At 55.0% G+C, this 15,931-nt stretch overlaps 5 protein-coding genes across 5 annotated transcripts; 2 read left to right on the forward strand and 3 right to left on the reverse strand.

The window, feature by feature from the left end:
• Nucleotides 1-1,232: 1,232 nt before the first annotated feature.
• On the reverse strand, nucleotides 1,233-2,230 carry J4E83_008922 (uncharacterized protein; the record flags this gene model as incomplete). The annotated part of the gene is made up of 2 exons (XM_049335815.1): nucleotides 1,233-1,736; nucleotides 1,904-2,230. The coding sequence occupies 2 exons, from the start codon at nucleotides 2,228-2,230 to the stop codon at nucleotides 1,233-1,235; spliced, it is 831 nt and encodes a 276-aa protein (XP_049185081.1).
• Nucleotides 2,231-2,687: 457 nt separating this feature from the next.
• Nucleotides 2,688-5,437, forward strand: J4E83_008923 (uncharacterized protein; the record flags this gene model as incomplete). Its single annotated transcript, XM_049335816.1, has 6 exons — nucleotides 2,688-2,716; nucleotides 2,770-2,853; nucleotides 2,901-3,027; nucleotides 3,077-3,245; nucleotides 3,294-3,896; nucleotides 3,942-5,437. The coding sequence occupies 6 exons, from the start codon at nucleotides 2,688-2,690 to the stop codon at nucleotides 5,435-5,437; spliced, it is 2,508 nt and encodes an 835-aa protein (XP_049185082.1).
• A 731-nt stretch (nucleotides 5,438-6,168) lies between these two features.
• Nucleotides 6,169-7,357, forward strand: J4E83_008924 (uncharacterized protein; the record flags this gene model as incomplete). Its single annotated transcript, XM_049335817.1, has 3 exons — nucleotides 6,169-6,230; nucleotides 6,319-6,817; nucleotides 6,872-7,357. 3 exons carry the CDS (start codon nucleotides 6,169-6,171, stop codon nucleotides 7,355-7,357), a joined length of 1,047 nt encoding a protein of 348 aa, XP_049185083.1.
• A 338-nt stretch (nucleotides 7,358-7,695) lies between these two features.
• On the reverse strand, nucleotides 7,696-9,738 carry J4E83_008925 (uncharacterized protein; the record flags this gene model as incomplete). Its single annotated transcript, XM_049335818.1, has 1 exon — nucleotides 7,696-9,738. One exon carries the CDS (start codon nucleotides 9,736-9,738, stop codon nucleotides 7,696-7,698), a length of 2,043 nt encoding a protein of 680 aa, XP_049185084.1.
• A 696-nt stretch (nucleotides 9,739-10,434) lies between these two features.
• Nucleotides 10,435-14,861, reverse strand: J4E83_008926 (uncharacterized protein; the record flags this gene model as incomplete). Its single annotated transcript, XM_049335819.1, has 4 exons — nucleotides 10,435-10,666; nucleotides 10,721-14,123; nucleotides 14,175-14,722; nucleotides 14,773-14,861. 4 exons carry the CDS (start codon nucleotides 14,859-14,861, stop codon nucleotides 10,435-10,437), a joined length of 4,272 nt encoding a protein of 1,423 aa, XP_049185085.1.
• Nucleotides 14,862-15,931: the final 1,070 nt, after the last annotated feature.

A 15,931-nucleotide genomic window follows, 5' to 3' on the forward strand; every position in this document is an offset into this window, starting at 1 on the left:
TTCGAACAAGGTTGTATCTGAGGTTGGGGATGCTGTGTCACTGACGTCTTCAGGGTGCGGCGTCAGAGGAAGAGTTAGTGGGGCGGATGCACCCATGGCAGGGAAGCAGAAGGTGGTAGAGATCTGGTACTCGTGGTCGGTCGTCCCTTGCCGCGCCTTTGCGACATTATCGTGTGCAGATAAGCTGGTTCCGTCGGCACCTGCGTCTTGTGCAGCATTCGCTCCTGTGACCGCCGCGCCTCTGTCTGCGTTGGGTTGCAAAGCCGCCAGAAAGGTACTGCCAGTGCGTTCGCTCATTAACATTGGCCTCCAAACGCCCGGCTTGCGGAAATGTCCTATCGAAATTCTGAGTAAGCTTTTGTACAATAGACCCCGCATCTACTCTGCATTCGATCGGGACTTACTAGGTGCTGTACTAATCTTATCCAAAGCGAAGGTCCTAACGCCGACTGCGACTGTGTCGCATCTCTCGTTCGCGGTCGATGTGACGAGGGGTTGTACATGATTCGACGCTGGCTGAGCTTGCGCCTCCGTTGTTTGCTTGTCTGGCGTTTGTTCAATGGCGGTGCTTGAGAGTTCGACTTGGGGCTCCGGGCGAGCGCGATTGGCAGCGTCACAAGATGGCTGTTTTCTTCGGCGCAGGTATTCGTTTGCGATCGCACAGCAAGCGACAGTCAACGGTTTCATGATGGCTATGAATCTGGACAGAGTTCGGACGCATATGACGATGGCGCGCAAGCGGTGGTGGGGCGGTTGTTGTGGTCGGGTGAGGATCACGCGTATCAGGAAAACATGACAGCAGACGGCTGCAAGCTCCACCCTTACCAACCCGAGTGACTTCAGACGATCGAAAAAGAGTAGGAGGGTTCGCAATGCGTAGTGCAACCAGACAATGTACACCATTGCTGTGTCGACAGGTGCATTACGGAAGAAGGAGACCCGGCCAGCGGCGATGTTAGCCTGTAGTTTAATTCTCTTAAAGTCGTATACATACCTTGCTATTTCGATCGATAGCAATACAGGATCGCCGAGGAAGACCAGTGGTGTTGTAATGAGGATGGCGTCAGGTGAAATGCTGTTGTAATCACTACCACGTGGCAACCCACATTTGTGGAAGGAACGCAAGGCAACATGACTTGACAAGAGATGCAACAGAAAGAACGATCACAGGGAAGTAGAAGAAAGACAAAAGTATCAGCCGAACTCTTCTCTTTCGTTTGAAGGCTGTATCTTCAGGCACCTCCTCCTCTACCCTTTGTGCGCGCTACCCGGACACTGTGAGGAACAAACTTCAGTGCAGACATGCTAGAAGCCAGACTGTCCATGGAATCGGTCGGCTGATCAGTAGTGGCTGTCTTTGGGGCAGCGATACCTGCTGCGTCTTCTCGTGCGAGCCCGCGGCCTCCGAATCCCCCACGCCCGCGAAGTCTGGTGGGGTAGCGACGCGTTTCTCCTTCTTCTTGAACTTCTTCGTGATCCATCTCCATAGTATCACCAGTGCTTGCGCTGGACTCACCTCTCCGCCTCCTTGGAGAACCAGCAGCGCCATTCGCCGAACTCATTGTCGAGCTTCTTCGTCGGTGAGAGGGTATCAGCATGCTGCTTCGGCGATCGATACCGTCTTTCACAACAATGAAGTCGTATTCGCGAGGGAACTGGTGCTTATCAATGCAGTGGAGGCGGCGCTTCTGTGGCGTGCTGCACATGCGATCGCAGTCAGGTAAAAGACATGCATACTGCGAGCTATCAGCTACAGTGTCCTTGTGAAGGCGCTCGTACTCCGCATACCTCACCAGTCTTACTCCGAATGAATGACAGCACCTGTCAAGAGGAAGGAACCACTCGGGAGATCCGGAAAGGGAAGGAGCAAACACGTGACAAACAACGTAAGGAAACGACCTACCGTTTTCTCTCCTTGGTCTCGCTTGGCAGCATTGATGGGATCGTGATATTCTGCAATATGCAGATGTAGAAAGTGCTGGTCCGGAAAGTTCTTGTGGCATTCGCTGCATCGGTTCATGTGAACTTGCTGGTAGTGCACATCGTGGTCTTCAATGGAATTGAACGCAAGCGGTTCGTGCGGAGGCAGTGAGCACTTCATGATGATGGGTTCGTCAGAGACGGCAGATTCGGTATCTAAGTGGACAATCTTGACGTCGGCCGATGTCTCACGCGAGTAGGGTGTGCTGTCTGATGACGAGGAATCGCGGTGTGAGCGCTTGATCCCCATTGTATGTTGATTGGGGCTGATTGTGACTGTGACGAGGCGTAGATGAAAGGGGCAGTACCTTTTACCGGGGAGAGTGCCGTCTCGCAGGGCTGTTTCACTTGGGTGTTGGCTGTGCGGTGAAAGAGAGAGGGTTGGTAGCCAGCCAGACCGGGACGTGGTACCTTAGCTCCGAGACTGCTGCGCCCGCTAGTTCTCGCGACTCATCCACCAACCTCACTTTCTCACACCTCTCACCACGGCCATCGCCTCCGACTCTGACGCCATAGCTCCGCGTCTTGGGCGCTGTTTGCCTCCGAGACCCTCCCGCTCGCTTCTGTCCTTTACGCAGGGCATACCCCCTCACCATAAATGGAGCACGCCAGCCACAACGTCCGCCGCCTGCTCCGTGCCTTCGTCTGACCTGCCCGCCGACCGTGGGGTCACATATGAACGTCGCCGGCTCCTGCACATAGAAGGCATGGCCGCCAACACCGAACAACTCGACAGGTGCGTCATTGCGTCATTCCGGCCATGTCGGCCGGGTGCTAATAAAAGTGCAGACGGGCGAAGGCGATCGAGAAGGACCTGTATAAGCGCGCTGATGGCGGCTCTTCGTGCGCCGAATTAGCTGCGGTACTGCAAGAGTAGGCATCGTTGCCACTTCATACCGGCGACAACTAATGTCCGACAGGTACCGCGCCGCCTGCGAGGCCCTTATCTTCTCCAACTTCGAATACGCATCCGCCCGAGAACTCCAGACGACGCTGTGGAATGCGCATCTGAAGGTCAACACCAAATTCAGGCAGGAACATAAGCTGGTGCGTCACCACGCGAGAGAGCACGAGAGGCATCGCTAACACCCGGCAGCTCAAGCGATCCAAGGACCATGTTGTCGAGATCCGCAAGTTCCAAAAGACCTATCTGCAGTTTATCAAGGCCAGCCAGCGCTTCTACCGCCAGTACATACTGAACCTCGACACTCAGTTCGACGGCATCCCAGAGCTGCGCAAAATCGCCCAGAAATGGAAGGATGATAGTAAGCACGCCCGGTGTGCGCCACGCGACTTTGCTGATAAGAGAGCAGCCTCCAAGTCCTCCCCGCGCCAGCGCATCGCCGCGAACCTGAAAACGCAGGTCCTCATCTCTTGCCACCAGACGCTCATCCAACTCGGCGACCTTTCCCGCTACCGCGAGACCGAACTCGTCGAGAAGAACAAGGACCGCAATTGGGGCCCAGCCAAAGGTTACTACGACCTGGCCGCAGAGATATACCCAGATTCCGGACATGCGCCGAATCAACTCGCAGTAATCGCCCGTGAGGACGGCGACCACTTCCGCTGCGTATACCACCTCTACCGCTCGCTAGCAAGCAAAGAGCCGTACCCGTCGGCCAAGGCCAACCTCGCGACCGAGTTCAAACGCGTCATAACTGCATGGGACAATGGGCAGCTCATCAACAACCACAAGTCAGCCGACGGTAATACCGGTCGGGCTTTGATTGCTTGGTTCATCAGACTGCACAGCAAGCTCTACAAGGGCGAGGAATTCGCGGCGCATGATGAATTGGAAGGCGAGGTGCTCAGCCACTTGGCTATTGAGCTCAAAGAGCGCCCGTTGGACTCCATCTTGACCAAGATCATTCTCATCAACATGTCAGCGGAATACTTTGCGACGGTGCAGTTGCAGAGTAAGTTGTCTACCCTTCATACGCTAACTTGGCTAATCATGACAGGCGAAAACCCACCCCCGAACATTATGCGCACCTATTTCTACTACCTTCGTCTGAACGTCAAGACATTCTTCATTCTACTACAAGTCCTGCAGCCGGAGTTGGACCGTCTTTCTGAGGGCAACGATGTGAAGCACCAGAATGGCGACCGCGCGGCCCACCTATCCGACAAGATTACAGCTGTGGCTCGCCGCATTCTCCCAGGACTTCGTCTATACAGCACCTGGTTCACGCGCTACTGGAAGGTACTCAACGCCAATATCGCCGATACCTTGAACCCTGTCGACGTCCAAGAGCTCTGGAAAGCCTACGCTGCTACCTTGTCTCTCTTGGCCTCGAGCTTTCCCGTCGATCAACTCCCCCAGGAAGACTACATGTTGGAGGAGGATACGGATACGATTGGTTTTGAGCCGCTCATTTCCCCGGATACCATGAAGCTCTGGTATAAGGGGGATGTAATGAAGCAGAAGTGGACTGAGCTGGAGCGCAACCACCCCAACGTCGAGATGCTCATGCGAGTGAAGGATTTGCTGATCGATGGTCTGCTCCTCACGCAGATTGACGATGCACCACTGGACTTGGCGGGCCCGCGATTTATCTACCGAGAAGAAGGATTACCATCGGAGCTTCTGGCGAGCCCAACGACCCGGCCTGACGGATCTCCTGTTCTTTCAGTCCAGGCCACCGATATACCTCTGTTCAAGCACACAGAGGCGCCTATTCCAGACGACCAGAAATCACACTCCGTTGCAGCAGCTTCAGAATCTGCATCCACTACGCTTGCTAAGGACAATGCGATGCGCAACATGGTGGATGATCTAGTCGGCGACGAGACCGGACTGGACCCTTTAGTTGAAGAAGACGAGAATATCCCACCTACACCACCGGAGCAGACATTCGACGACACGGCCGTTGTCAATGACAATACGTTTGTGCCTGGAGCATTGTCGATCAACGACTTGGTCAACTCGGTTAGGAACTACAAGCCCTTGTCTCCTGCTCCCATGCCAGCAATGCTTTCCACGCCGATGGGTAGGTCGGGTTCTACGTCTTCCATCCGTCAGCCACCAAATCTACCTTCTGTGCCAGATGGTCAGTGGAACTCCAACTCCATCTGGAATCGTACGCCCGGTCCGGCTTCCCCATCTATGCTAAACACCAATGGCCTTGGCAACGATCTCCGTCGACCTTCAATGAATGATAAACCCCGGATGTCTGGTCATGTGCGAGGGGATTCAGCGAACTCGCTCCTGAGTGTCGAGACTGGTACTCCAACTGCTACTAGAGCTCCCAGTGGTATCGGCAGTGGCGCTGCGTGGGGAAATCACGTCAGCAGCCCCTCGAACTGGGGATCGCCATATGGCAGCGACATGAACAACAACCACCAGTATGGATACGCGAATGGAGCAAACATGGCGAGCCCGCTTCTGTTCAGCTCCTACCGGGGCAATGCCGAGAGCTCCTGGGGGCGAACTCCTCCCAACGGCCAAGGCGGCTGATCCAATGCCAGCGCAGCCGTAGCAGGCTGCTTAATGCTGTCTTATCATCAGTCGTTACCGTCGCTAGACATACGGTTTGCCAGACTACCAACCTGGTTAACACAAGACTGTCGTGTCGGAGTTGAAGAGCTCCGTTGGATGGGTTATGAGCGAACTCTCCAACCAAGTAAGTGTGGGTGCTCTTCCGCATGCGGCATGTGTGCTCCTATCATGCTTCGCTTGCATGCCATGACTTGTCCAGAGCACCATCGAAGATCAAGGGAAGGTAGTTAGATGGGGCGATTTGCTTTACAGACTGAAATTATTGCGTTATTGCATGGGTTGGTCCCGCGGAACAGCCAGGCTATGGTCTGGCTTGAGAAATGATTTATCTCCCAGATGACCAAAGGCTTTGAGCTTCTGGATCGGAGATGAGTCTAGTCTCAACGTGTTATGCCTGGTCTGGGAGATCTAATTTACTTTATAGATTTAACAAGGAGTTATGCGTATGACCACAGGCCTTCTAGTTGCTGTGACTTCATGCCATATCCTTCCAGGATGCCTTCTGTCGTATGCACGACAAGATGCTTCACTCGGCTGCACTTACCTTGCTCGATTCGGGACTCTACGTGTCGGTGCAATTGTTAGCGCGGAGCTTGCTGCCCCTCGCTGTCCGAAACCCTGCCCCACATTCAGCACTTTCACTCCATTACGACACCAACGTCTTTTATTACACACACACAACAAACACAATGCCTGGAAACTACGAACTATTCTGCCTCGAGAACCCGCTTCTGGACATCCAGGGTGTCGGGTGAGTCCATTTTCCTCTAGCTAGATTCGCAATGCTTTGCGGCAAATGCGGAGGAGCACCAGAGTGAGCTTTTGCTAACAGCTAGCAGTGACCAGGCTCTCCTCGACAAGTATGGCTTGAAGGCCAACGATGCGATCCTCGCCGACCCCGAGAAGCACATGGGCCTGTACGAGGACCTGCTCCAGAACTACAACGCCGTCCTGATCGCTGGTGGTGCCGCCCAAAACACTGCCCGTGGTGCGGCTTACATCCTCGAGCCCAAGTCGGTCGTATACGTTGGTTGCATCGGCAAGGACAAGTACGGCGAGACTCTCGAGAAGATCTCGGCCGACGCCGGTGTCAAGACCGAGTACCTCTACGATGAGAAGACTCCCACTGGTCGCTGCGGTGTTGTCATCACTGGCCACAACCGCTCCATGTGCACCGACCTTGCCGCTGCCAACAACTACAAGATCGACCACTTGAAGGAGGAGCGCATCTGGAAGCAGGTCGAGAACGCCAAGGTCTACTACGTTGGTGGCTTCCACTTGACCGTCTGTGTCCCAGCCGTCAAGGCTCTGGCCGAGGAGGCTGCCGCTAAGGACAAGGTATGAAGATCTTGGATGTGTCGCGAAAACGGCAGTGCGCTAACAGCTTTCCAGCAATTCATCCTCAACCTTTCCGCGCCCTTCATCTCGCAATTCTTCAAGGACCCTCTCGACGAGGTCCTCCCCTACGTCGACATCGTCATCGGCAACGAGACCGAGGCCGCCGCATTCGCCGAGGCACATGGTTGGGAGACCAAGGACGTCAAGGAGATTGCTAAGAAGCTTGCCAACACACCCAAGCAAAACAGCAAGCGACCCAGGACTGTTGTCTTCACCCAAGGCACCGACCCAACCATCGCCGTGACCGCAAAGGAGGGCGGTGACGCTGACGTCAAGGAGTTCTCCGTCCACGCCATCAAGGAGGAGCAAATCAACGACACCAACGGTGCCGGTGACGCCTTCGCCGGTGGTTTCGTCGCTGGTATCGTCCAGGGCAAGCCGCTCGACAAGGCCATCGACATGGGTCAATGGCTTGCCAAGCTCAGCATCCAGGAGCTGGGCCCTTCATACCCCCAGCCCAAGCAAACTTACAGCAGCTAAGCGTCTTCACACTGAGTGAGCGCTGAAGCTCGTGTATTTCAACAATCTACGAGGGCATGCCATCGCGAGCAGGTTCGTGCTTGCCCGTACCTAGCGACTGCACATCGATGTGCGCAGCTGGGTATAGGCTTCGTCGAGGCATAGGAAGATGTTTCTGGCGTAAGACAAAAAAGTAGAATCTGGCCTTTCAACAGCCGGAGATAGATACCCTCAGCTTTGATGCTGCTATATGAATGAACAAATGAATAAATCAAGACAATAGGTATTCCATTGATCCTGCGTTACCCTCTTATGGGACGCTACTGGTCGTGGCATGGTCCAAGTAGTAAAGCCTACGACTAGTACACCTTGAACTCCGCAATCCTAACCTTCATCCCCGTCTTAGGCGTGAAAACCACCCTGACCTTCTCTCCCTCAACCTCCTTCCACTCCACTTCCGTGATCCCATTCGCAACAACATCCCCATACACCGCATCCTCCGCATCCGTCCACTCCGTACCATTTCCACCAGCAGCAGGCACCTGAATTTTATAGCTCTCCGGCTCCGCGAACCCTTGTTCCTCATTCGCAAAGAACGCAAGCTCAGCACTGCTAGTACTAACGGACTTGCCAAAGTCGATCTGGAACCAGATAGATGTTCCGTTACCGACAGGTGTATCCCACCCGTTCTTCGCGTCTGGCTCGGTGTAGAACCAGATACGGCCGTCGATCGCGGGGTATGTCGCTGACTGGCTGGAGTTACCAACTGAAGCTGAAGCACGCGGGTAGGGGGTTGTGGAGTTGAGTTGGATGGACTTTGCTAGCTTGCGGGTGATGGCTGGGGGGGCTTTCCTTTCTAACTCGACGGAAAGACGGGTGAGACTGGGACTTGACGCAACGACTTTGCCATCGACTTCCACGGTTAAACCCGTGCTGTTGCCGCCGCCGTAGTGGCTACCGTCTTTATCCCATTGCACGGCGATTTCACGGCCGTGGTACATGATGCGTTCGGCGCGGAAATACGTCAATTGGGCGGCTGATGCCAGGGGGGCTACTTCTAGTACGTCGTCGGAGCGAGGTCGTATGCCCACGAGACCGGAGAGGACGAGGTCGTTGAACCCCGAGTGGAAGTAGTGATGTGACCGCTTGAGACCTACGATGGGCAGGCCGGTGTCGGGGTAGTAGTCTTCTTCTAGATCTAAGATGTTCGTAGAGGGGTTTCGGTGTAATTGTGCGTATTGACGGAGGAGGTTTGTGTAGTCGTCTGAGTTGATCACACCAGCCTCCTTGCCCTTTTCGTAGTGGTCGAGGAAGTTGGCGAGACCGGACAGGACTTGTGTCATTTGAAACGGCCACACGGGGCCGTTCCACTGACACTCTGGGTTGGGCCCTTCGTACCGGTACTGCCGCATGTAGTACTCGTAACTGGGTTCTACAGTCCGCAGACCGGCTTCTCCGCGTAGTTCATCGGCGTCGAGGATGTGAGCCCAGGCTTGCGCGTAGTCTGCGTTATCGTCGGGTAGATCGTGGGTCCAGGGGACCATGCCGACGAGTTCGCGGCCGCGGATGGGATCCCAGTAGGTAACGTTTTCGTTGTTGACTTGGTAGCGGTCGATGAAGTGGGAGAAGGTTGTGTTCCAGAGAGCTTCCTGGACACGGTTTTTCAGGGCTGAGGCGCGCGTGGTGTATGTGTCTACGGTGCTGTTCATAGACCCGGCGAGCGATGCCATGTTGGCGATAGCGAGCGCGTTGGCATATTGATAGCTGTTTATGCTAGGCCGGAAGGAGTCGCCGCCGAAGAAACCGTCGTAGCCGCCCGACGAGTCGATGGACGAGATTGTGTATTCCGTTGCGTCGCGGATGGGCTCGACGTAGTAGAGCCCCTTTGACGTGTCGAAGGAATCGTCCCAGGCGTCGTATACGCGCGTCATATCGGAGAGGCGCTTGATGGCGTCTTCCTTTACGCCGTCGACGAGGTAGCCTGCCCAGACTGCTGCGGCCATGCTCTCGGAGAACTGGCGACTGTTGCTGTCGGCGCTGTACATGAATGTTGCGTAGTCTTCTTTGAAGCGGCGGTCGCGACACCATCGCCCTTCCAAGAGATGGAAGCCTGTTGCATCGTTTAGACTTGCAAAAGGCTTTGTCTGCCACCCGACGTCGTCAAGGAATTCAGTGGAAATGTAGCCGTAAGCACCGAGATCGCGTTGGTGAGCACGGAAGATGGACCAGCGGTAGTAGTACACATCGGTGATGTCCTGGTCGCTCGACTCGAAAAGAGGAATGCGGTCACGGTACCATGCTGCGTCGTTGCCGTAGTGCTTGTCGACTATAGCGTCGACATCAAGGAGTGCGTAGCCCAACTGGAACAGAGGGATGAAAGTAAGTGAGCTGTAGAGCTTCATGATGGGCAGATGGAATCTGTAGTAACAACCTCAAACAATACCATACCTTTCGCCCGTAGCGATCCCCTTCCTTTACATAGTCTGTCCTCCTCTTTACGATTAAGTTTACCGCGCATCCCATGATCCGAATGCGAGGATCCTCGTCACCTTCGTTCTTCTCCAGATTTACATTCGTGACGTGCGCCGTGCATACTGCTAGCCCGTGCCATTAGTCGCTCTCGCACCGCGGAGTATTTCTGCAAAAAGCATGGAGCATTCGTATCTGGCATCGCGAATCAACCGACGACGGTGACGGCGCCTTTCCGAGCCAGGTTCGATATGAGGAGCCCCACTTCTTCCCCGCGATCTGTGAGATCATCACGGAGAGAATTTCTCCGTCGCAACGTTACACAAGATTTAAAGCTGGTTGTATAGAAATTGTTATGCAGTATTCAGCCGGTGCCGCGGTTGTTGTTCGTGTTCGTGGGGTGAAGATCAAGGTAGTAGACCAGGCTCACGGCATCTGGGGTAAAGACTGGGTTCTGCGATTGACGACATTGCGCTAATGTGCTCAACTTCAAGTATTGCTCAGCTAGAACGCTAAGATAAGAACGTTCAATTAGATCATATTCAGTTAGCCATTGCAGTTATACGTGAATCCCGTGAAATCATTATTCGTATACGTTGATCATCATAATCCATCATTCCATCAAGAAATCAGTATGGTGTGTTGCCCTTCCTGATGGCCTCCCAATCCGTAGTGCTCTGACCCGATGCCGGACCAGAATGTTCGGGGACACCATGAATGGCGGGGTTACCGTCTGTTCCACCAGCACCGGTGCCGAAGCGCCCGGTGTTCATGGGCAGACCAGTGTGTGGCTCAGTGACCGTGTTGTCGCGGTCTAAATCCGAGATCGGATGCGCACCGTAGACGCCATGCTGAGTTTCGCTGTGTGTATGTTAGAATTGATCAAAGTTGTTGGAATGAAAAGAATGAGCTTACCGATCGCCCGAGATCATGGTTGGATTGCCAATCGGACCATCAACACCCATGTGCTCCCTCTTTCCTACCGAACCAGTCGACTCGGTCATCTGCTGGTGCTCCATAGCTTCACGGGCGGGATGACCTTTCGGTGGGTCCTTGTGAAGAAGGTGCTTGCCCTTCCAGCGTGGTGAGTCGGGGTGATCATCGCCATAGTCTCTGGAGTGCCTAGGACTGTAATCGCGAGACTGGCGCGGTGAAGATTCAGGACTGGCAGTCGACTTTTCTTTCTTGGACTTGTCACGGTGCAAGAATCCAAGAAGACCGTGCTTCTTCTTCTCCTCGCCTTCGTTCTCCTTCTCAAGCTCCTTCTCACGGTGATGTTGCTCCTTGACCAGACGCGCTTGCTCCTTCTCGTGTTCCTTGGCCAAACGATGCTCGTCTTTCTCGTGTGCTGCAACGGCCTTGTCATGCTTGTGCACTTCTTTGTCATGCTTGTGCTGTTCCTTGTCGAGTCTATGCTGCTCCTTCTCGCGATCATGGGCAATCTTCTTCAGACGCTCTTCCGCCTCGCGTTCGTCCTGGTTCTGAGAGTTGATGTAAGCTGCACCACCTAGGCCCGCCGCACCTGCGGCGCCACCCATAAGAGCCGCGTTGCGCTTATCGTGACTGTCATTCACCGGAACGGCCCCAGGTCCCCAGGGTTGAGATGACATCTCCTGGGTATGCGTGTTGTGTGGTGCGATGGTGCCTGAGGTTGGGTACGATGCGCCCGTGCTGGTCTCGTGCATGGGATAGGAAGACTGTGCCATACCCTGCGTTGGGTACGCGGTTTGACCGGAAGGCGCGATGGTACCTGAGGTGGGGTATGATGTAGTCGTACTAGTCTCGTGCACAGGGTAGGAAGACTGTGCCATTCCTTGCGTTGGGTACGCAGTCTGACCGGAAGACGCAATGTCTTGCTTTTGTCGAAGTGGAAGCTGAGTAGTGTTGTCGTCATGTTTGGATCCAGCGTAAGCACCTGCTCCCAATCCGGCAGCTGCAAGACCTGCTCCTCCAAGTGCGACATTCCTGTTGATGTGGTCGTTGGGATCAGTGCGGTTGACATTGCTTTGGGTAGTGGGATCGTTGTAGTTGTATTGACTTGTTGGAGAAACTGGGTTGGTCGCTCGTGCACCGGCAGCCGTGGGATCGTATCTCTGGTCTGGCATGGATGCGGCAGGCTGAGTCATCTTGTGGTCGCCGTACGCATTGATAGCGTCTTGTGCTCGCTGTGTCATGCTCTGGTTACCATACGCAGTGCCAGCAGTGCCAGCTTCATATGCTTCAGGCTGTGTCGTCTTGTGATCGCCGTACGCATTGCCGGCTTGGTATACACCGTAACCGGCGGCGCCTGCACCTCCAACCAAAGCAGCATCCCGACCGTAGTGATGCTCACTCTGCTGGCCAGCCTTCTCGTCAACCTTGGGGTCCAGGCGATTCAATGTGTCTGACTGGTGTGGTCCAACCGTGGTGTGCTCCTTTTGCTTGGATGGATCAGGCTTAACTCTTGGGTCGACGATATTAGCAATGTTGCTGCTGTGCGGGCCGATCGTGCGCGAAGCAGGGTCCTCAGCTGTTGGTCCGACGTTGTGGTGTATCTGTTTGCTTGGCTCTGGCTGAACCCTAGGGTCCACGATGTTGGCAGCGTTGCTCGAATGAGGTCCGATAGTGTTTGAAGCTGGTCCGTTGTCGGTGTTGTCACGGTTGGCAGCATAGAGACCACCGGCGGCGGCAGCGCCAGCTCCGGCGAGGCCAGCATCGCGACCATAGTGGTGCTCTGGATGTCTTTCAGGAACCGCGCTGGCGCTAGATGTCTGACCTAGACCACTTGATGGTTGTTGTGCACTCGTATCTGAAATTGGTGCGGGGGCTCCTGTGGCACCGTAGAAATGATCATTCGCAACAGGCTGAGAGGCAGAGGTACTCGCAGTGGTGAGCGGCTTAGAGAAGTTTGAGGTTGGGTGAGGAGCAGCAACATTCGATCCCGTGGCAGGGATGTAAGATGAATTTTCGGGAATCGCAGAGGTAGTAGTGCTAGGAGTATCGTTCTGGTGAAGGATGTGGTGCATTCCAGCGGCTCCTACAGCACCTGTACCCAGTACTGCAGCATCACGGCCGTAATTATGCTGTGATTCTGCGGTCTCGGACGGGTTGTGTGAGACAGGAGGGCCAGAAATAGCTGAACCACTGGTAGGAGCCGTCTCAGTTTTGGCCGATGGATCGAACCTCTGCTCATCGAATCTCTGCTCCTCTGGCTTAGAAGCGCCTAGAACACGAGGGTCGAGCATCTTGCTACTGTACGGGCTAGATTCTTCGTACAACGGCTGGCTACCAGCAACGTCCTTGGTGTCGTGATTCTTCGAAGCTGCATGCGCACCTAAGCCCGCTGCGCCAGCACCAAGTCCTCCAGCAATGGCAGCATCGCGAGCGTAGTGGTGGTCATCTGCGGACTTTGGCTGAGGCTCTCCAAGTGTTCCAGTGTGTCTCAGCTCATGAGGTTCGTTTGTAGATGTGGGGTCAATACTCGAATGCTGAACGTGAGATGGGTCCAATGTAGACGTAGGCTCCGCGGCCGCAATCGGTGCGCTTGTGTTTGTGGATGAGGATTGAATAACGGGGGCGTAATTGAGGAATGTCTTCTCGTCGCTAGGTGTAGCAATGTATTCGCCAGGAATGTGCCTATGTGACTCAAGTCGGGGGTTTACTGGGCGCTCACCAGTGCTCGACATTCCAGTCATCGGAGCTCCAGCGATAGGCTGAAGAGCTTCTGCCGCGTTGACATCCCGGGTTCTGTGCTCATTCCCGTGAGTAGATGCAGGAAGAGCGGAAGAATTCGAGGCGGCTGCAGTGGTGGCCGCCGCAGTAGCAGCTGCCAAAGCTTCGGGATGGTGACTAGACGTCGGCTGGCTCGAAACATCGCCTGTCTGAGAAGCTCCCGTGGTGTCACCCGGTGCAACATGTCTATATGAAAGCTGGCGAGTATGGAGGCCTCGGTTCCGAGCACCCTGTGCCTCTGGCTGCCTCTCTGGCTGTGAGTGTGCCTGAGAAGCGCCAATGGCAGTAGCGGCGGCGGCTGCTCCAGCCAGCCCTTCCCTCCCGTAACTATCTTGAGAGGGGCTGTCATAAACACCGACTCCCCTCTCTGTTGTGCCGGAGTCGAGTTCGCTGATGCCTTTGTTTTGGAGAGGGGAGGTGTGCTCAGTCGGGTATCGGGTGGATGTGGGATCTTGATGAGGTTTTGAGATGACACCGCCCGCGAGAGGGAAGGATCGATCAGTATCGGCGGTGTAGCTCTCCTGTCGCAGAGTATTCTCATAAGGTTGAGTTTCCCTCGCGTAGGCAGGATTTGCGCCTATTGAATCACCGCCGATCGCACTGGATTCTGCATTCTGGTCAGGTCTTGCGCATTGGATAGTAGATTAGATCTACGTACGAGGATATGTCTGGCCAGGGTTAACGCCTGTTCCCTCGGTCATTCCCGCTCCCTTGATCATTCCGGCAGTTCCATGATCTCCGCCTCCAACTACTTGGTCTTGACCCAGATACTCCTGAGTGGGGTTGTGTGTCGACATGGCAGCATGTCCCTGGTTGGCTCCCGGACCAAATCCAATAACGCCGCTCTTGATGCTCGCGACGCTTGGGTCTGCAGTGTGGCCATGGGGGTAGGCATCGGGACGTTGAGCTCCTCCAGCAGTCGCGGTTCCGCTTTGGAGAGGCTGCGAGGTGCTGGAGTAATCTTGCGTCCGGATTGGGTCATGAGCTCCGGTCGCAGCTGCCGTCGTCCCAATAGGGCCATCGGTACCAACATGTGTGGGTGTTCCATGTGCACCGCTTCCGTGAAGGCCTGCTGAGCCACTTCCGTGAGCCAAGTCTGTGTATGGAGCGCCACTGGTTGTCTTTATGTTGTACATTGGCTCTCCCGGAGTGTCATTCCGTGCCTTGCGCTCGGATGTTTGGCTGTCGTAGATTGGGTGTTCCTGGCTGGGATTGATATTAGCACGGGCTGCAATCAAGGCGATATAAGCACATACCCCTCAGCAGTGGAAGAGGATGTAGGCGCATCGTGGGCAGCAGTGTCATCCTTCTTGTGTCCGTGAAGGACGCTCTTGATCTTCTCCATGGTGTTGCTGTTTGCCTAGGTAGCTAGGATGCAATGCAGCGGAAGGATGAGCTTGGAAGGCTCTAGTTGTAGTCAAGGATCAGCTCAAGCGCGGGACTAGAGTAGCAGAAAGCAGGGCACAGCTCGTGAGGTGCACGGCGTGCTGGCGTTTGTTGTAGCTACCTAGCTCAACGCCGATGAGGTCATGCAGAGGGGTTGGCGGCAGGAGCTAGACCCCCACCTTCCAATGGCATGGCTAGCTACCGCGTTCCAGCCATAAACAGACGCGCCTCATGCCCATTGCAGCGGTTCGAGCTGTCGCTGGTGCAGGTGAAGGTGCACACGGAGCCAAAGCAAGTTGTTTGACATGCGGGGCAGCGTCATCCTGGTATACGATCACTCGATTCGAGGTCGGAGGCCGTCGGCGGATCCTCGGCAAACATCGTGACTTGGATGTCCAGGTGATGAGTAACCTTGAAGCAGTGCAACTCAGTGGACGGTAGAGATTGAATGAGTTGGCGTATCATATGTACATATTCGACAATCTCGCGTTGCGGTGTGCCATACAAATATAGAGATGACTTCACCGATGCGTCCCACACGAATCTACCCCACACAGTTGCGCAATTTCCGAGCACCTGACCAAGACGTATTGAGGTAGGCCGAATGCAGGCACGCGGCAACTGAATCTGAAGGGGCCTGGTCTGTGGTGGGACGTCAGATCTTGACAGAACTTAGAAGTTTGCATAGTCCACACCACCTGGGCTGCGTATTCGAACAGCCTCGAATACGCTACCCATGGCATTGATCAGTGGATGAGGCTTGGCCCATCCCAACCACCTTCCGCACCTGCGTGCCACTATCCGACAGTCAGCGAATGAGCCTTCAATGAGGCCTGGGTGCGCGAATTAACGATAGTGGCAAGCCATGGATGCGACTCCCAACGGCAGTTCACCCTCCATCAGCCTAGCGCTCACCCACGCGCAGTCTGGCCCACCTTTTGCTGCACTGGGCTGTCGCTAGCTGGTGCTCGGCCGACCGCAGCCCAGTCGCTTCACGCCGCCGTCTGTTGCGCTTTTCGCGCCTGCTTC

Source organism: Alternaria metachromatica, assembly GCF_023757995.1.
Source record: "Alternaria metachromatica strain BMP 0045 chromosome Unknown scaffold_28, whole genome shotgun sequence".
NCBI classification, from domain to species: Eukaryota; Fungi; Ascomycota; class Dothideomycetes; order Pleosporales; family Pleosporaceae; genus Alternaria; species Alternaria metachromatica.